At 37.8% G+C, this 21,101-nt stretch overlaps 1 protein-coding gene across 1 annotated transcript in view; it reads right to left on the bottom strand.

Moving 5' to 3' along the window:
• col13a1 (collagen, type XIII, alpha 1) overlaps window positions 1–21,101 on the bottom strand; it is a 67,996-nt gene that overhangs the window by 20,782 nt on the left and 26,113 nt on the right. The window contains exons 14-35 of the mRNA XM_065297296.2: window positions 20,513–20,554; window positions 20,370–20,387; window positions 19,823–19,849; window positions 18,682–18,726; window positions 16,786–16,812; window positions 15,273–15,317; window positions 10,278–10,313; window positions 9,374–9,409; window positions 9,251–9,295; window positions 8,349–8,435; window positions 8,203–8,229; window positions 7,783–7,818; window positions 7,636–7,692; window positions 7,524–7,547; window positions 7,323–7,376; window positions 7,027–7,071; window positions 6,746–6,880; window positions 6,223–6,294; window positions 6,034–6,078; window positions 5,880–5,930; window positions 5,368–5,394; window positions 5,165–5,251 (exon numbers count right to left, since the gene is read on the bottom strand). Coding sequence (XP_065153368.2) covers window positions 5,165–5,251; window positions 5,368–5,394; window positions 5,880–5,930; window positions 6,034–6,078; window positions 6,223–6,294; window positions 6,746–6,880; window positions 7,027–7,071; window positions 7,323–7,376; window positions 7,524–7,547; window positions 7,636–7,692; window positions 7,783–7,818; window positions 8,203–8,229; window positions 8,349–8,435; window positions 9,251–9,295; window positions 9,374–9,409; window positions 10,278–10,313; window positions 15,273–15,317; window positions 16,786–16,812; window positions 18,682–18,726; window positions 19,823–19,849; window positions 20,370–20,387; window positions 20,513–20,554 — 1,068 coding nt within the window. The remainder of the gene's footprint in view (window positions 1–5,164; window positions 5,252–5,367; window positions 5,395–5,879; window positions 5,931–6,033; window positions 6,079–6,222; window positions 6,295–6,745; window positions 6,881–7,026; window positions 7,072–7,322; window positions 7,377–7,523; window positions 7,548–7,635; window positions 7,693–7,782; window positions 7,819–8,202; window positions 8,230–8,348; window positions 8,436–9,250; window positions 9,296–9,373; window positions 9,410–10,277; window positions 10,314–15,272; window positions 15,318–16,785; window positions 16,813–18,681; window positions 18,727–19,822; window positions 19,850–20,369; window positions 20,388–20,512; window positions 20,555–21,101) is intronic.

Raw genomic sequence — 21,101 nt, 5'->3', positions numbered from 1 at the left:
GATTAATTATTATAATATTTCATCATTACTATTACAATTATTATTACTTCAAATTATGAATTAGCCTAGTAAAACATGTGGATGTCGTGGAAACAAATTGTTAATTTGAATTATATTCGGAGCTCCATATCAAACTGGATCTTAGCTAACAAACAACTGTATGTAAATACAGAAAAACACACTACAAAAGTTACTACATCATTTTAAAATATTATTTAAAAAAAACTTAACCGAACCATTAAGCAGACATAGAATTTAGATGTAGGCAACAGTAAATAATAACTAGATAGAAAAGTTCGTCGGAACAAACTTTATGTTGGCTTGAGAAAGCCTAGTCTGAGAGTAGAGTTTGACAACTTAACATGAAGCTATCATGATTTAAGATAAAGCTAGCATGATTTAACATGAAGCGAACATGATTTAGCATGAAGCTAGCATGATTTAACATTAAGCTAGCATGATGCTTACACGATTTAGCATGAAGTTAGCATGAAGCTAGCATAATTTAACATGAAGCTAGCATGATGTTAACATGATTAGCATGAAATTAGCATGATGATAACATGATTAACATAAGGCTAGCATGATGATAGAATGATTAGCATGAAGCTAGCATGATGCTAGCATGATTAGCATGAAGCTAGCATGATGCTAGCATGATTAGCATGAAGCTAGCATGATGTTAGCATGATTAGCATGAAGCTAGCATGATGCTAGCATGATTAGCATGAAGCTAGCATGATGCTAGCATGGTTAGCATGAAGCTAGCATGATGCTAGCATGATTAGCATGAAGCTAGCATGATGCTAGCATGATTAGCATGAAGCTAGCATGATGCTAGCATGATTAGCATGAAGCTAGCATGATGCTATCATGATTAGCATGAAGCTAGCATGATGCTAGCATGATTAGCATGAAGCTAGCATGATTAGCATGAAGTTAGCATGAAGCTAGCATGATTAGCATGAAGCTAGCATGATGCTAGCATGATTAGCATGAAGCTAGCATGATGCTAGCATGATTAGCATGAAGCTAGCATGAAGTTAGCATGATTAGCATGAAGCTAGCATGATAAACATGAAGCTAGCATGAAGCTAGCATGATTAGCAGGAAGCTAGCATGAAGCTAACATTTATTGCGTTGCTAGGGTACTAAGTTTGGTTGCTAGGGAGAAAATTGGAATCCCATAATGATCACCCTTCAAGCCACAAGTAAAACGGTCCAACCCCCGTGTCTCTACGATGTTCTGATGCGGAGATATAAGGCTTTGTTTATTCTGTTGCTAGGGTACTAAGTTTGGTTGCTAGGGAGAAAATTGGCATCCCATAATGATCACACTTCAAGCCACAAGTAAAACGGTCCAGCCCCCGTTTCTCTATGATGTTCTGAAGCGGAGATATAAGGCTTTGTTTATTCCGTTGCTAGGGTACTAAGTTTGGTTGCTAGGGATAAAATTGCCATCCCATAATGATTACACTTCAAGCCACAAGTAAAACGGTCCAGCCCCCGTGTCTCTATGATGTTCTGATGCGGAGATATAAGGCTTTGTTTATTCTGTTGCTAGGGTACTAAGTTTGGTTGCTAGGGAGAAAATTGGCATCCCATAATGATCACACTTCAAGCCACAAGTAAAACGGTCCAACCCCTGTGTCTCTACGATGTTCTGAAGCGGAGAAATAAGGCTTTGTTTATTCCGTTGCTAGGGTACTAAGTTTGGTTGCTAGGGAGAAAATTGCCATCCCATAATGATTACACTTCAAGCCACAAGTAAAACGGTCCAACCCCTGTGTCTCTACGATGTTCAGATCCAGAGATATAAGGCTTTGTTTATTATGTTGCTAGGGTCTTCATATTTTGTTGCTAGGGGCGTGGCTTAATACTTCAATAAGAATCCTAAGAGACTGATTGGATGCCTGAGTAAAATGAGCCCACCCCTATGTCTCTATGACACTCTGGTGCAAAGATATCCATCTGGGCTTTTTATAATGGTAGTCTATGGGAGATGTTGCTAGGGTACCCAAAATTGTTGCTAGGGGCGTGGCTTAATAGCTCTGGGGTGATCCTAAGAGACTGATTGAATGCTTGAGTAAAATGAGCCCACCCCCATGTCTCTAAGACACTCTAAAGTGAAGATATTCCATCTGGGATGCTTTTATTCCCTTTTATGGGCATGTTTCCTGCCCCATTATAAGTCAATGGGAAATTTTGGGGGCCTCTTACACCCCAGGGGTTCAGCTTACACCCCATTGTGAGGTATGTTCTTACACAGCCTGTCAGCCTCCTTTAATGTGGTAAGCCACAAGTTTCTACAAGTTTCTCACTCGCAGCTATGACCCGTCAAAGTTTGTCTCAATGTTAAGTCAATGGAAATTTTGGGGTGTTTCAGCGCCCCGTTTAGGAATTCGGAAGGTCCCATCAGTTAGAAAAGATATAGCACACCTCGTCAGATCAGACCGAAAGTCTGTCCAAAGTTTGATGGCTGTAGCTTGAAAGCTCTAGGACGAGTTAGAGTTAGAAATTTTAGTCTCAGAAGAAAAAGAATAATAAGTTTAAGTGCAACAACAGTATGTTGGCTTTCTCAAGCCAACATAATAATAATAATAATAATAATAATAATAAATAATTATTATTCTAAATATCAATTAAGCGTCATTAATAATATAAATTATAATACAAATATTACAAAATGTCATGCAATTATTAATGTGTCTTTAATCCCGCTCTTTAAACTCCCAAATAAAACAATTTTGTTTCTTTCCACTTCCCCGGTTTCTCTTCTTTGCCGTCTTCCATGTGTCAATGTCATAAAATGAGGGCGTGGGGGAGGTGGAGACTTGAATTTATATGGGCTTGTTATTCTAATGACGATCGTTTTCAGCCGCGGCATTTATGAAGGGCAGATATTGCGTTCACCTGAATATCAATGGTACGCACAGTTTCATAAATCAGGCGGTGAGAGGAGTGTAAGCATAATCTTACGCCAACATATACGCCCGTTTCTACGCAAGAATGATAAATGACGGCCAATGTGTACTAAGATCGACAGAAAGTTAAAAGTTGTGATTTTCTAGGCAGATATGGCTAGTAGGAACTATACTCTCATTCTGGTGTAATAATCAATGACTTTGCTGCTGTAACATGGCTGCAGGAGGCGCAATGATATTATACAGAAGCCGAAAATAGTCCCCTTAGTAACTTATGGCAGGGGACCATGTTACAGCAGCAAAGTCCTTGATTATTACGCCAGAATGAGAGTATAGTTCCAAAACTCTTTGGTAATTTTCTAACGCAATGCTAATGGTCTAATCAGATTCAATGGATAAAAGTGGTAGCACCAGACCCGGAGATCGGCTGAACGGATTCCAAAAAGGTAAAAATCAAAGGTTTAACTCTAAGGTAGATGGAAAATTAGCATTTTTTTTAAAGTGGAGTGTCTCTTTAAACCTCATTCATACAGCAAGTTGATTACCCAAAAAATGCCGTAAAATTGCTAGCACATCTTCTATGTGAATGCAAACATGTCCCGTAATTGATTCCACAAGATCGTTCCTGTAAAGGGGACCTACAGTATTAACATTGCCATAACATTTACAGAATGCGTCCTGTGTGAACAAAAGGCAGAAACAATGTCGTAAGGGGCGTCAAACAATCCTGGACAGATTTTCTGTGTATTTTCCGTAATTTGTGTGTGAAAAGGTGTTTAGTACACTGTAAAAAGTGAAATGTTGGAGTAACTCAAAAAATTACTTTAATTGGTAACACCTAAAAAAAAAAAAAATCAACTTATATTTTTAAGTGAAACATACTTTAAGTGAAAATGTTTTGTTGGAAAAAAATTACCAATTGAAGTCATTTTTAAGTTAATTCAACTTTTCACTTTTTGCAGTGTAAGTTTTAGTGGGTAACAACAATACTTAGCTGTTAGGTACAATAGCTGTTAGGTAAAATAATCACATTTTAATTGTTTTTTATTAGTTATGAAACATATTTATAGCCAAATTTCTCTTGACATTAGCAAAGGTTCTGGGTTTGATTCACACATACCGATAAAATCTATAGCTTGAATGCACTTTAACTCTTTCCCCGCCATTGACAAGTTAACTCGTCAATTAAGAGAAAACACTTCCCTGCCAATGACGAGTATTTTCAGCAATCTGTAATACCGCTATTATCCACCAGATGGCTTCTTCCACAACTTATAATGATGAAAAGCTTGTTTTTTAAAGCAGAGGGTCTGTTCTTTCATTCATGGTATGTTTATATATTTAAAGAAGAACATTTAAACTTTTGTGAAAATCATGAAAAATACTGGCACTGGCTGGCAACTTTTATAATATACGCTGGCAGGAACAGAGTTAAGTGCCTTTGAATAAAGGCGCCTGCCAAATACATTAAAAAATTTCTAATTTTTTCACTGCATTGTGGAATGTCATTTCTAGGTTTTGAAACAGAGGCCAGTATGTAACCTTTTGAAAAATGTACACTGTTGCTTTTTCAGTTTATTGGTATACATGACCTAGTCCAAATAAGCCATTTCTTAAAAACAAAAAAACAAAAGGAGTTACTGTGCCATTGATGATGTGACTAGAACAAGTTTATCAATGACTTTGACACCATAGATATACACCAGAATTTAGAAAAAAGACCCCTGGAATTCACAATAACAAAATCTACAGCATGCCATTTAACAAAGCAGTGGAGAGCAAACATTTATAAACAAACACATTAAACATATTTAAATCATTACTTCCTATAATAGCACTGGAGACAGGAATTCAGTTTCACAGTAATCTGAATTAGCAATTTATTCAAATGTGTATATAACAATCTAACAAGATGATTACGTGATGCAACTTGTATTTATATAACTGCAACCACTTCCAAATGTGGATATCCACTGATTCATGCAATGTAAAACACTAAGCCATTAAATCATGACATGTAGCTACAATGACACATGAAACAGCAGCACATTGATATTTCTATTAAAGAGCGATAAAGCAAAAACCTTACACAAAACATGCTTTTACCACTAATGATGCATTTAGAAGAAAAACAAGTGGAAATTCAATTGAATAAATCTGTGCTGTGTTTATAAGCTCCCTAGATGAAGTAAATGCAGTCCGGGTTTAGTATCAAATACTAGAATAGTAAATATACTTACAGGAAGTCCAAGATGGCCCCTGTCTCCTTTATCTCCTTTCTGTCCAAGTGATCCCTTCTCTCCTCTCAGACCGACTCCTGGCTCTCCCTTATTCAGACAGGAGATACAGAATGAGCTTTAATGTGCTTTTAGCACAATAAATGATAAAGGATTAATAGGTAACTGATAATTGAATTTGTAATACTACTATAAGTTACATTTACCTTTGGTCCTAACAAACCCGGAGGCCCCTGACAAGTAAGCAAAGAACGCATGTGTGAAATTCGTTTTTTTATCAACGCCGTGGGTATGTTTCTAAAAGGGGTCGCACACAGGACGAGCACCTCAGCGCCGCGCCGTCCTAAAAACTCGAACAAATTGCTTTCTATGAGTATACGCGCCGCCCAGCTACGACTCAGGAAGTTGCTCAAATCCCTGTCACGCCACAGAGCGCCACTCACATAGTTTAACATTAAATAACATCATATTTGTCCCAAATCATTAACGATTAATATTGGCTGCTAAAGTATATTTTGCATTTTTAAGTAGACGCTATCTGACGAAGCTCGCGCTATTTAATGTGCACTTCCGGTTTACGATACCTCCGAGTTGTCCTAGGCGCAACTCAATGCGGGGCGACGCTGAGCTGCGTCACCGGTGTGCAACCCCCTTAAGCCAAACAAACATGTTAAATTTGGATGCATTAGACAGTGGGTGTAATCATAATGGCCTTTACCATTGGCCCAACTGGCCCAGCGGGTCCTGGAGGTCCAGCAGGCCCATAAACCTAAACAAATAAAAACAAAACATATCACCATTAAAATATTAATTTAAGATATTTATAGATATAGATTCCCTATTTACCCATAGCAGTAAAGTGTAAAACATACCAGCTCTGATTTGTCTCCTTTCTCTCCAGGTTCACCTTTCTGACCCTAAAGAAGTTATGAAAAGCAAAAGAAGAGGAAAATCGAAGTTTACTGGTCATGCTATTATGAAATACACTGAACCCAAAAGTCATCTGATGTTTTTTCAGCAATGACATCTACAGTATTTGCTCAAGGGGCACCATTGCATACCATTGGGCCTGGCAATCCAATAGAGCCAGGTGGCCCTGAAACCCCCTTTTCTCCAGTAGGGCCATCTAAACCCTACAGAATGAGGAAATTCAAATTAAAATTGGCAGTAAAGTCAATTCGGGGGACTGGAAAATGAACATGAATTGACAGACAGAATTAAACGACTTTGAAGCTCACAACATCCAAGTTGTTGGATTAATTATTAGCAAATCGCAGGCTTTAAAGAATGCAATGCTGCCCACCCATCACAAGCTCGATCTTAATACAGATGTGTGCCAGATGTCAGATTTTTAGAAATCTGAATATTGGGTTATTCTGGTTATGGCACTGGAGTTAGTGGTGCTTTTATAGTATGTGGTGCGTACATAACCGGAATATGACCATATTCTGATTAATATCAGAATATTCTTGCTTATGTAAATGCAGTCATTGTCTTCCATGCAAGAGTACAATGGCATCATGATTAGCAGCTCAGTTGGTGTCTGCTGTATGTTTTGTTAAGAAAGCTGGTACGTTCACTCACAGGTGATCCAGATGGGCCCATGTCTCCCTTGTCTCCTTTTGGCCCAGGGAAGCCCATGACGCCTCCCTCTCCTCGTTGCCCCTCTGGTCCGGGAGGGCCAATGGGTCCATGTTCTCCTGGTTTTCCTCGTGGACCCTAAAAATTACAGATATAATCACTCAGGAATACAAAGGATCAATCACTATGTAAATGCATGCATTAATTAACTAATAAATGAGGTTCATCGATCCTCTATAACGCTAATTCGCATTTGGATATAAAGTATAGTAAATAATATTTACCTTTTCCCCATCAAGACCAGGGGGACCTGGCAGTCCAACATCACCCTGAGAAAAGACAGATGATTGAAATAAAAGAACAGTGTAGTTGTACTGTATGTATGTGTACAATTGCTCAGTGAAATGGGAGACCAGTCGTAATGTTATTCACAGGGTGCAATTTGTGAAAAAAAAATCAGAGGGGGAATGTTTTTCAAATATTTTAATTTATAAATTATGAACCAATTTTTCCCCACCGAGGATAAAAAATAATTGGCTCATTACCATGTGTAGAAGATAGGAGGTTAAATGTCTGATACCTTCAAGCCTGGAGTCCCTGGGAGTCCTGGAGGCCCTGGTAGACCAGGAGGACCCTAAACAATAAAATAAAAAAACATTGATGTTAAAACACATATTGAGATTAATTTGTCTAACCTGAAAATTTTATTCTTAGTGTTTTAAAGCAGTTCCCACGTCTCATAGTTCATAAAAATATGAAAGGCCAATGACATGACACATACCATTGAATGCACATTACGAATATCCTGAAATACAAAACATTTTGTTACTTTACAAGTTACAATAAAAGCTATAAAAACTTTATACAACTTTGAGACATCAATGCAGACATACATTCTCATTGTTGTTGATCAAAGTCTTTCCTGGCTCCCCTGTCGGACCTGGTGGACCCTGGTGAATAAAGAGGGAAAGATTTTATCAATGTATTATATGCTTAACTTAGTGACACAATAGTAGTGATGAGTTTATTTATTCACCCACCCTTGGTCCAGATGGACCTTCCAGGCCAAGTTCACCCTGCATGACAAAAAAAAAAACATTTGCATCATTGTAATATAATACAACAGAATATTTAAGTAATAAATAAAGACAGGTTGCAGAAGTATTCAAAAAATACGGCACACCTAAGGTGGTAATGCGGCAAGCAAACATCGGGGTGCATTATTTTCAAATAGTCATTTATTCCCCTTATACCACGGTTACCACAGACATTGCTCGGTTATTTTAAGACATTCAACAGGTCAGGTGTGCATTTATTGAAAAATAATGCATACATGTGAAACATTTCTCAACCAATCAGAATAAAGCATTTAACAGCCCGTGGTATATAATAAAATAAAATAAAATAAAATAATTCAGAATAGAATAGAACATTGGTTAAATTAAATGTCACTTGCTCACCTTTATGCCTTGATCACCTTTCTCACCCTACGAATATAATGTGATAATTAAAACTGAGAAAGTTACATGTAACACAACATAAAAAAGCATTTTAGTACTACTTCATTGTACATGTATGGCCTGTTGGTAGGGATTAGGGGTGGTACCTTGGGTCCAGCTGGTCCTGGCAGTCCTGGGGTGCCTGGTTCACCTTTAATGCCAGCACCTGCAGCACTGGGGTCACCTTTCTCTCCCTTTAAATAAATACAACCCTAAGAGTTAGAACCAGCCAAGCATAATGCATACTTTAGAAAATAGTGACCTATTGAATAAGGTTGTATTTGTTAACATTAGTAAATGCATGAGCGATATAGTTTATTATCATTTATTTATCTCTGCTAATGTTAGATATAGCCAATACAATTGTTTATGTTAGTTTACTGCGCATTAACTAATGTTAACAGTTACAACTTTCGATTTTAAATATGTAGTAAATAATGAAATTAACACGAACTGAGATTAAAGGGCCCATATTATGCAAAATCCACTTTTACAAGATGTTTGAACGTAAATATGTTTTGACAGTGTGTGAACACAACCACGCTACAAAAAAAATTCACCTTCTCCTTTTACAACCCCTATTAAATCAAAGCAGTCTCATTTGATTCTCTTGTTAATGTGACATCACACAAACAAAGCTCCGCCCACAGCCACTGGCTGACTGGTTAACTTTACCCAAAAGCTTTCCTAGATGTGTTAGCACGTTAGCACACAGCTAAAGATAATTTATTTATTCATTCATTTAAATATCTCTAATATAATATATCTATACAAAATGCACAATACAACAAAGATCGTAAAACAAAGTCTACTGAGAAGCGACAACCAGAGTACCAGTTCACAAAAGCATTTCTGACATGCACATGTAATAAATGTTAAATCAAACAAACCTACAGTACAAAATATCAATATAAAGTTAGATCATAAAAGTAATGCTACATATAAACCAAAGCCATTTCACACGACACTATTACGCAAGCCATGACCACAATGTCTATTTAGGCAGTACCTTGTAGCCCCGCTTCCCAGTCATACCAGCAACACCCGCCTGACCCTTTATAGCAACAGGAAAAGCACCATTATATTTTCTTTATTTCATATGCAGCCACACCACACCAAGCCAGGACTTTACCTTTTGACCAGGGATGCCTGGAAAACCAGACTCCCCCTGAACGGTGCCAAATGTCAACATTAGAGAAACAGAGAGAGAGGGAGAGAAGAGAAAAAAGTGAGAAAAAATCTAAACATGTTCTCCAAGTGCTGACCTCTTAAAATCAACAAAAGGGAAACAACATCATACATTTTGCCCCGAAAAGTACTTTGGTGCACGGCACCAGTTGTTTTCTGCAATTATTCATTGTTTCAGGCAACGCAAATCAGAGCTATTTGTTCAAACACTGTTTACATCTATTGTAAACCCCCCTGGGTCTATCAGATGTCATCATTTCGATTGAAGCAATCAGACAGCACACGTTGGTATCAATATTTAGAACGGCAAGTTGACGTTTGTGTGCTCCAGGCACGCAAAAATCCGCTTGCCAGCCGTGCCGCAGCTCGCTCGCTCACAATTGCTTTGTTATTAATAGTGAAGAGTGCATGACAGCTATTTAATTCTTGTCTGTTAGCTTGGACTAATGAGCGGACATCAAGGCGGTGATCTACAGACACAGCTGCATGCGGACACTTGACCCGAGCGCTCAAGGCACCATCAATGGTTTTTTCTCATGCCATCTCATTCCTCAAGTCTCAGACGCCACTTTGCAGTCTCAGAAGGTGAGAAGTTTATATGTGACGTGCTTGGATAATGAGCTCTTAATCACGCTCGGGCGTGAAAGTGATTTTTACAGTGCACGCATTTGTAACGGGTACCAACGGGCTCTCGGACAAGCAGTTTAGCAATGGAACGCTTGAGGGTTCTGGGAAATAAGGATTTCTTTGTAAAACCTTATCTATAGGGTAGAGAGAACGATGCTGTGGGTAATGTGTTGCATGGGTAAAAGGGATTGGGGGAAATAGCAACTCCAATAGTATACTACCTTTACTCCTTGTTTCCCAGGCATTCCTAGCTCGCCCTGCAAAATCAGCATCGATTATCCATTTGTTCAACACATAAAGAGTCACATGCGGTTGAGTCTCACAGCACTCAAAGACTCTTAGAAATTTCACTACAACAATGATAAATGTTATGTTTTGGATGCTGTTAAGTTAGCAACATGGGTATGCTAGTTTGCCCCAAACCTGAGAGATTATAGATCTAAATTGATTTTAGCAGGGTTAAACACACAACATATCTCAGGCACTCAAACACTGCATTATCCGTAAGCACTTTACTGTCCTGGGCATTCCACAAATCCTCTATAGAAACAATGAATGCCATTTGGAGATGGGTGGCCAGACAGCCGGCACTGTGAATTGAGGTCAGAGGGCAAAGCTGGCATGAAGACTCCAGTGAGTCTGAGCAGGGGGCAGGTGGTAGAGCCAAGCTTGGCACAGACCGTTTTAGCAGGTTGTGTGGTCAAACTTTGGAGAGGGTCGCAGGTTATCAAGAGAGACAGACGGCACAAGTGTGTGGCGTGATGGTGTATAGATGATCCAAAGCACTCTAGGGTGCTTTTGGGTTTGAGACAAGATTGCAGCATGCTCAGCTGCTTCTGTAAACGCCAAGACTAGTCAGTAAAACTGGCAGCAAGGCCAGAAAGACTGAGAGAGTTGTGTGGCGCTTTATGCGCCGACCATTATCAGATGATGAAAGAGTGCGGCTTTATGTAACTTAAAACGATGCAGTGGATTGCCATTTTAATCGTAAGGGAATCCCCCGGTGCATGCTGAAAACAGGAAGTCACTTTGATCTTCTTCCTTTTCAATCACCATACCAGTCAATGACTCTGTCCATCATCATGTCTTGTTCTACCTAGTACGCTTCTATTTTAGAGCTACAGCCCATAACACTTGGCAGGGCAGAGGCCAGGCCCAGAAGATTCGCACTGACACAGGGTACACAAGTGATTTATGGGTGCGCTAATCTCTAGGCTGAAACGGATGAGGACGCACTCTTTGGTGTTCAGAGGAATTCTGGGAAGGTAAAGTGAACGCACATCGGCACAGAGGAAAGTGACTGTGTTCTCTGTTGACAAATCTGATTCCTTCAGGATGGATCAAAGTAATTGTAATAGCGTAATTTGGCTCCTCTGAAAGAGGATACCATGGGTATACGTGCTTGGCCAGAGGTATAAAAAGCCTGAACGAAATTCCAAAATAAACTTTTTGAGTAACATTTATATGCATCATTTACTGCCCACGTTCTTTAACACACAAAGGGACCTTGTCCTGGGAGAAAAGCAACAATTGTAAAATCGTTTTTAGTCTCAAAGGTACAGCTGGTAATTTTTAAACTGCAATCTGTTCGCAATTTAGATCGGGTCGGACATAAAAACACTACCTCAATGAGTCGTTGATGAGTTTCAGGAAAACAAATTTTTTAAGGGGATTTTTTGTAATGCTCAGCCTGATCTCACAGGAATTGTACGTATTTTACAAGTTGGCTAATTTGTATGATTTCAATCATACAAAAATGTATGATTATTAGAAAAAAACGATAATGAAACCCCGCCCCTAACCCCAATGTCACAGGGGCTAATGCAAATCATACAAAACACACGAATGTCGTTGTGCAAATTAAGAGTCACTAGGGCTGTCACTTTTTATTCGATATTTGAATATGCCTTCGAACATGATGTGAAATATCCGTATTCGAACTATAAATAAACCATCTGGTTTTTAAAATGCCATGGGTAGCGCATTTTTTACAGTAACACCTCGTAATAGGAAGGAGGCTGAGAGTGAGACTGACGACGACAACTGTGCGCAAAAGAGAGGAAATCAAATTGGACCAACATAAACCTAATGTGCATGACAAGATAGAATTATAGTTTGTATATAAAATGACATATTGTTTATAGTGTTAAATATTATAGCAGAATAAAAAGCTTGTGTTAATACGTTCGCATTATGAAATTAGCATGTTTGAAGATAATTTCATCATTTTTACAACGCAATGTAAACTTTATATTAAACAACAACAGCATTTGTCTTGTAAACGGATTTGAAATTATCATGTGCTGACTGTCGCGCGTCACCTAGACGACAAAGTCAAGTGAGATCTGCTTAACTTAGCGGTACGTTTAATTTCATCTCAAATATCAAATGGATTGTGCTATCATTAAAAACGCATAAGAATAAAACTACAATGATTGTATGTCTTAAGAGAAATACATTTTAATTTTATAAATGTTTTAACTGAAATGTGAGAACCTTGATGATATATGCGCTCAACCAATGCGACTTCCAGAGGACGTACCCAAAATCCTGGCCAGGACGCATTTGGTGAAAATGGCAGGTATGGCCACCCTAGTTGAGAACATTCGGTTATAATCATTATCTTATTTTTGAGGGAGGTGGCGTTTAACGGCTTTTGCATCTGAACTCTTCATATTTACTCACCCATAATTAATGCTGTATATTAACACACAATCTATATTCGCTTTCATTGGACGCACGCGCGGTAACCTGTCTGAATGTAACTTAACTTCCGGTCTCTGTTTGTTTAATAGTCTGGCTAGTGGCTAAACTGAACTCTGGAACAAATACCTCGTTGAAAATAACAAATGTTTAATTTTCTAAAGAAGAGGGAAGATGGCGATCATGGATCAACGCTATGTGAAATAAAATTTGGCAGCCGATCTATAGTTAACACTGTATACATTAATTTTACACAGTAACTTTAGCTCAATGTAGTTTTTGATATGCATTAGCTATGATTTGAACTAAGATAATCTCCTTAGCCTGTTATCAGAAATAAACTACTCTTAAAGGATTGTTATTGATTCTTTGCATCAGTAAGTTACCCGGAAGTTAAGTTTGTTTATGTTGTTACTGCTTAAACCAATGCCACCTATAGTACTTAAATCGCCGTAACACAAGGCCTATCGGGCTTATATCTACCTCTCTCTGTTTTAGCAATCCTGTTCTGGATGAAAGTGTGTACTTATGAGGTTTGGAGCACTGACATCATATCAAGACAATAAAAAGCAGAGAATAAAGTGTTGAGGTACCGGTCCGGGCAGCTTTTCATAACCACACATCTCTTTCTAACCCTGTCTGGTCACGCCAGCCTTCTTTCTTCACATAGGAGTCTAATGACAGAGGCGCCAAGCATGTGTTACACGCACATATGTCTGTCTCTGTGCGTGTGTATTTAAACATGTGCTTCAGATTCTTCTCCATACAGTAGGGAGAAATGTAGACAAGCTCACTTAATACGGATGAGTCACTCACCACTAAATGCATGAGTTTAAGTCTGTAAATGTAGCGTTTAGCATCACTTCCTATTTGTTTCATAGACGTTTAACACACAAATCAGCAAGTAGTGCTGACTATCAATGAGAGAAACAGATGTTTAAGAAAAACGACAGCAGTTGCATCTGTATCTGTACTATCACATACTAAATGTACCAAATAGGTACAACTGTACCAAGGTTATGAACTACTACCATCAGGAGATCTTCAACACTCTAATCCCCAAATATTTAATTTGAACCAGCAAACTCTCCGTCCCAGCCCATAACTTCAAACAAACCATCCTTTAACCTCAACCTCATGCAAAAGATGTGTTTCGTTCCTCAATTAGAAGCGTTGATAAAGTTGTATGTACGTATATAACTTTATAAATATAACGCTCCTGCACTTTTTCCATCTGGTGCTTCTGCTGATGTAGAAAACACATTCATGTGCTCAAACACACGTGATAAGAAACACAAAGGATTGCCATGACGACGGGGCTAACAGTACTCATCGAGTGTGCCAATGTGCGTTTGGCAGGGAGACGGACAGGTAGCAAAAATAAGTGTGCTAAGTCCATCAAGCCGCTTGACTCTCTGCAAATGGCAGGATTAGAAAGGCACTAAATCAGATGCACAGGTGCTCAGATAAAGGCAGGAGGAAAGCGTCTTGTGCTGCCGTATGTTTTTCTCTTAACATCCAGTCCCTCTGGTCTCTCAACGTGATGTCGGTTACCGAGTCATATTCCTGTGAGCACATCTTGGTTTCAGATGCGAAACATTTGTACGGTCCTAAATGGCTCCCTCAGTTCTGTGTTTTGATCCTCCTTTCCTCTTAAATCTCATTCGTATTTCGGCATAGTCAAATTGTAAGGTCACACAAATTTTGGTCTGTGACTCCCTTAACTTTGTGTTAGACAAGGTCTGTCCATATTCATGTTATTGTATAAAAAATACATCTGGGCACTTCCATACTTCTATTTGTGAGAAACGCTACATACTGTACTATTGGCAAATGTAGGAAAACACTTAAAGAGTTCAGATGCAAAACTCTCTAAATACGTCTGACATGTTTTCTTGTAAATGAGGTTCAGTGATTTCACTTTAATGGCAATGAAAAGGTTATTTGTCAGCAATTGAAATACATATTTTTCACAATGCTTACTTTAGTCATTTCATTGGTATTTTACAAATGTGTCCGTCTTTCGCTGCAAAACCCTCTAAGTGCATGCAAGCTTTTTGGCAAAAAATCACCATTAGTAAAAACGTCTCCAGTCGCTCTTTACCAGCCTTTCTAAATGAATGTTAAAGGGTCAACAAAAAAGCTCGACAATTGAAATCCGACATGCACATGCCATCATTCATTCAATTCTTATTCTGTGCACTTAGAGGACTTTGCTAAAAAATATTGTGGCATTTAATGAATTCTGCCAACAAAACTGGTATTTCTAAATGGCCGGAGGCAAGCAGATTTAAAGCAAAAGTATTTGATAAACGTATAATACGTGGCGAGAGCATTCAGTCATTTTCTGATTTTTGACCGAGGTGACATTTAGCTGCATTAGCATCTGAGCTTTTCACTTTCTGTATGATCATGCAAATAAGTATTGAAAACGTCATAACATTGTGCTTTATTATTAGATAGACACACTCGCAATACACACAGTTATATCCACAACAACGCCAACAAAGTACCTTTTCTCCTTTTTCTCCCATTTGCCCATTCAATCCTTGCTCCCCCTACACAATACCCAGATAAAGACATCTTCAGAGGAGCAACACACACATAGCAAGGCAGCTAATACAGACATGAGATCTTACAAAGCCAGACAAAGTCATGATTTGAGTGAGTGCTTTCTTCTGGCACACTCCAGATAAAAAGCCAGAAGCACTAAAGGAAACCCCTGACCCTGTGAGCATCAGCTCTCTTCACTATGGATCTCTAGAGGGTGGTCCTGAGACAGGAGTCAGGGGGACATGCAGAGGAAATAAAAAATCCTTCAAACTTAGGCTAGTAAAACGAAAATAAGGTTTTGTAGGACACAGACTCCACATTAGATGTCTGGCCCATGGACTCAAACCTCTGTTCCCCTATTAAAGGAAGCATATCGTTCATTTGATACTTTTTCCCTGAGGTCATCCGTAAATTAGAAATAAATGAACCCTTGCATCATTATTGACCTTTTCTTCTTATGCCTGACCCTTTCTCAGCTGTTAAGCCCTCTTTCCGGAGTTTTTAGTATGATAAATTATTTAATGTCAAGATCAAGAAAACCTAGATTTTTTATAAATAACCGCATGTGGGTTTGCTCATGCAGATGAGTTCAGTAGAACTCGCCTACTGTGACTTTTTAAAAAGATGTTTAGCCACTGTAGAAAAAATAGACCTTAAAATTGACGTGAGAATCAAAACTGAAAAGATTTGCACAATTTAAAGATGAAGTGTGTCATTTCTGTGCTAACGGTGTTACCAAATAATTCTTAAAATAAAGTATTTTTTTTCCAAATAAATGATCTTCCATTGATCAAAAAAGATAGTCTGCCCCAAACTCACGCTGTTGCTTAAGCTAACTTAAGTTTGGTTTATGTACAGTTACAGTACTTACATACACTACCGGTCAAAGATTTTGAACACTTGACTGAAATGTTAACAATTATCTTTAAAATCATTTAATCTTAAGGTGTATGATAGACAAAAATTATTTTTAATTTTTGTTATTAGAAAACTAACATTATATTTAAAAAAATATTTTTAAAATAAATGACTTGGCAGCCAATAAGAGCCAAGAAGCTTCTTGAAGTTTCACCTTAGGATGAATTTTATAGAATATTAAAGGAGTTCACATTTAATCTGGGCTCTTATTGGCTGTTTTTTGTTCAATATTAATTCTAAATAATTTATTTAAAAAATAAATGTAAAAAAATGTTTTTCTAATAACACGAAAAAGTTTTCTAATTCCATAAATTAATCTGTTTGGCACATGGATATTTTTGTCTACGAAAGTAATTTCAGGCATTTAACCATACACCTTTAGATTAAATGATTTTTAAGATCATTGTTGACATTTCAGTCATATAAAAAACTTTGAAGTGTATATATAATGTAATTTAACACAGAAAAATAACACACTTCACCTTTAACTTTTGACTCAAACATGCTAAAAGGAAAGCACTTAAAGTATCAAGATAAGCCAGATGTTTATCTTACCTTCTTGCCATCATCTCCTTTAATGCCCTAAAGAAAAACACAACAACAGCATAAATAAAGAGATCAATATGCCATACAAATGCTTTACATCTATCAAACTAACAGTGCAAAATAAATACAGAGAAACCGCCTAGAAGTTCTCCATAGTGAACAAAACATTTCAGTTCTTCGCCAAAGATTTTAAAAGCCATATGGCAGCACTAGAAAAACGGCAAAACATCCATTGAGGTAATTTATCAGAAAAAAAACTCTGGGGAGAAGTCAGACGCTGATAAATTGGATTGGTAATGTACCGAATAACACGTCTCCAAGGTTTTTAACCTTTTAATTGTAAAGCCATTGACTTGGATATCCTTATGCACATAAGGATATATGTTAGTCTGAGTAGACACAAAGCCTTACAGGACACAACCTCAGTGCACTGGGTAAAACACTGTAACGTATCTTCATAAATCTCAGATTTTTGGCACAAGAAGTGCAACATCTGCCAGGATCCACGAGGTGGTGCAGTTGTGCAAAATAATAGAACTCTTGTTTTAAAAAAAGACTAAAGCTTCACCTGAGCTAAGATGAAACATGTGCTGAATATACGGATAGGAAACACAAGGCTGCTTCAGTATAATTCTATAAGGGATTTTTCCATAAGCTCACTGTGCCCTATCTGACACTCTCGCTATCAATCTATCCAAAGATATTGACAGGGTGCGTGTGTTGGAAAAGAAGAAGAAGGCTCATGGTAAATATTTAAGTAGACAAAAGCAGAAGTGTTCCAGAGTTTGCATGTATAAACATAACAGATCCATACAATTTCACATGGAAAAACCTTATTTTGTGCCAACATGTATTTCTCACAAAGTGTCTATCAATGCATGTATAACTTTTAAGCTGTTTGACCTTCTGTTCAGTGCTGTATGGAAATAACCGAGATGGAGAGATTGTGTGTGCATAAAGCGCAAAAAAGACTTACTGAATCAGTGGAGACAATAGAGGATGTTGAGCGTTGTCTAAATGGTATTATTCTAATCCCTTTTACAATCTTAATACAATCTTTCATTACCTTAGGGGCAAGATGTTCAATGTGTTTAAGGTTCAGGGGGTAATACCCAAAGACTGCTGTTATCAGCCCTAAAGCATTTCATCTAAATCTATTAGTGATTCATTTGCTATTTAAACTGGGAACCCAACCTTTAAAGGTACAGTTTTAATAACCAAACAACTTAATTTATGAAAGGAATAAGATAAGGACCCAACACAAATTCAGAATCTTTGCCCTGAGAATGAATGTGATTATGTATGTGTCCTCTCTGGGCTTGCCATATAAGGTAGCCAATGTTTCTGTACAGCTTCGGCAGGAGTCACTTAAGTGTCACTAAACCACTGTGCATTTATGGGAAAGTTACAGCTGTCAAAATACAGTAAAAAAAACAGTGTACCAAATACAGAAAATACAGCTCTTCTCAATCTTAAGTATCTACGCCATGACACCATGAGTTCATTTTAGTTTAAGACTTATTTATTTTGCGGCCTCCACAAAATGGTCCCAAGCTTACAAAGGTCTTAATATGTACCATTTGGGTATAGATATGCATATATTTGATAACAATATGTATTTATAATGTACTAATATGAACTCTTTAGGTGCAAAGATGTACTTTCTTAAGGGTGACGCTCCAGTGACAGCTAGGGACAATTTTTTTCTGCACAAACTGCAGGATTTTTAGTGATTTTTAGTCTCTAAAAAAATGCTTTGCATCTGTGTTTATCTAACAACACTTAACCTGACGTCAGCATTTGCTGTTGGATTATGTAATAATTTGAACCAGAAGTGATGGGTGACCTGTGAAGCAGGTTAATTATTTAAGCTGCTTAAACTGGTCAAAGGTTACAGACTCTTACCTTGGGGCCTTCAGGTCCACTTGGACCCACCTCACCACGATCACCCTGTGAGATAAGAGATAGAGAAAAATTAACATACTTGAATACAACAAAATTAGCTAGAAGTTAAGCTGAATTGGGATGATTGACTAAATAACAAATTTAGCACAAGAACTACCAATCTGATCCTACTCTCACATATTGAAATTTGGTCAGCGCCCCTTCTGCGTCACATTTAACGCACAAGGAACTGCCGTGGTACTTCATTTATTTCAAGAGAGACCTTGGGCGTAAATATGGGATACAGCTTTCATGGAAATTTCATTATGAAATTATATAATGGTGTATAAATTTGCCATTATTATTATAAGATGTATATTGTATACAGTATAGTACAGTATAGTATACATTTATGAATAATTTCTACAAATGCAACAAATTAAATGCGTGTTGATCTAACGCATAAGTCAAACCATTTCAATAAAGTACCCTGCATGCGTGAAAAATGATGCCAGAGGGTTTAAAAGTGATGCAGATGAGGCGCTGATCAAACGTCAATATGTGATGAGTTGGGAGTGAGAACATGTTACAACCAGAGATGAATTATATAAATATTTGTTAAATTATTATTTTTACATTTTACAACAAAACACAAACCTTTAACTATATAATGTACAGAGTCAATTTTTAAGGGTGCGCCACCATCAAGGGTAAAAACAGAAAATGTAAAAAAATAAAAAAATTAAGGAAGCAGGTTTTGTTATTTGATGATTTGTCTCTAATCTAATATTATATGCTGTACTGTATGATTTCTTTTACATCTTAGGTCTTACAAATGTCGGTAAAGTGGTGAGCCAGGTCTCCGGGCAGAAACTTCTCATCTAACATGATGATTGAATATCCTCACATTAAAGGCTCAGTACTGTATGATTAATTCATGAGCAATCACTTGAATGTCAAGTGATGCGTCACTTCCTTAAGTTCCTGATTTATTCCTGAAGGTGCAGATGAATCAGTTCCTTGTGTTTTCCAAAACCAATTGGAGACTAGCTTTTATAAGCAATACAAAATCTCTAATACTAAGTGCACATTCAAGAAGACTTTGCATATGGCAAAAGAACACTCACAAAAGTGATGGTCTGGTACACTTTAATACACTCACCTTTTGTCCAGGTACACCAGGTTCACCCTACAATATAAAGAAAATAAATTAGAAAGTCAAAAGTCATCTGGTGAGGTTTTTGGATATGTGGTCACATTGTAATTGCTTTTATCAAATATACTGTAAGTCTACAGAATGTCCACTTGAGCTATCAAGTGGTATAATGGCCAGTAAAAAAAGTTAATCCTTTATAAGGAACACGATGTCCACGGGAGTAAGCTTCTTGTTACAGCTGTTATACAGACAGTATTTATAGAGAAGTGTACTTCTGTAAAGGACCTGTTTTTTTTAAATGGACTACAATTAAATTTCCCCAGTCTAAACACAGTGGCAATTAATGCATCAGGGGAAATACATACTTATCCAACAGTAACACGGATAATCAATTATGGCGTATCCACCCCTTCTGTAGCGGCAAAAACAGAGCAGACCCACCCTGCAGGCTGCTGAACTGCGTGTGAACCTCATGCGAGCCTGTTTACGACTCGCATGTGGAAAATACTATCACTGCAGGCCAGCTGGACAACCGTGTGGGTTTCAAGCTTACCTTCAGCCCTGGTAGCATCTATAAATGAATGAGAAAGAAAATCATTTTAGACTTTCATTTTGAAGCACACATTTTCGCACGGCGCATTACGGCCTTTAAGTAATGAGAAGTGTGTGTTGGAAAGACAAGGAAAAAACACTCACTCTTGGGTCCTTTCCAGGTTTCCCGGGTTCTCCGGGTTTACCCTATAGCACAGAAAAGTAGGTGTAATGAAACGTTGCTTACATTTTTTGTAAGATTTTGTGAGAGATTCACATTAACATGTAATCAAATTTTAAATAAAGCATATTTGGTGTGCTGTCCAAGGGGAGGGATAAGAGCTCTGAACCCAGAGTGCCCCCCCTCCTTAACTGGGACAGATACCAGCAGAGAGTGAGGCGATGGGATGAAGGAGGGATGCTGCAATTAATTGTCACGGGACAGAGGTGAGGGACGGCCATACTGTATATAGCATGGGTCTCCACAGTGGCGCCGCCCCCCAAAGTTGGCCAGAGAAGAAAGCTACTTTAACATGTTACCAAACATTTTAATATATAATGCAAATTAATACAAAATAAAATCATGTCATGTTTGTCATGTTATAATTTATAAAAAAAATGATCAAAACTGAGTTTGTTTTGTGTGTGTCATGTTTGTGTGTCTAGGGCGCACCCCTAATGAGTGTGTATGTAGGTCAGTAAAAAGGGTAAAAATGTGACCTGAGGCTGAGCCTTTAATTGGCTGGTTTCGGAT

Source organism: Paramisgurnus dabryanus, chromosome 20, assembly GCF_030506205.2.
Source record: "Paramisgurnus dabryanus chromosome 20, PD_genome_1.1, whole genome shotgun sequence".
Lineage (NCBI taxonomy): Eukaryota > Metazoa > Chordata > Actinopteri > Cypriniformes > Cobitidae > Paramisgurnus > Paramisgurnus dabryanus.
This window is presented reverse-complemented; position numbering and strand designations above follow the sequence as displayed.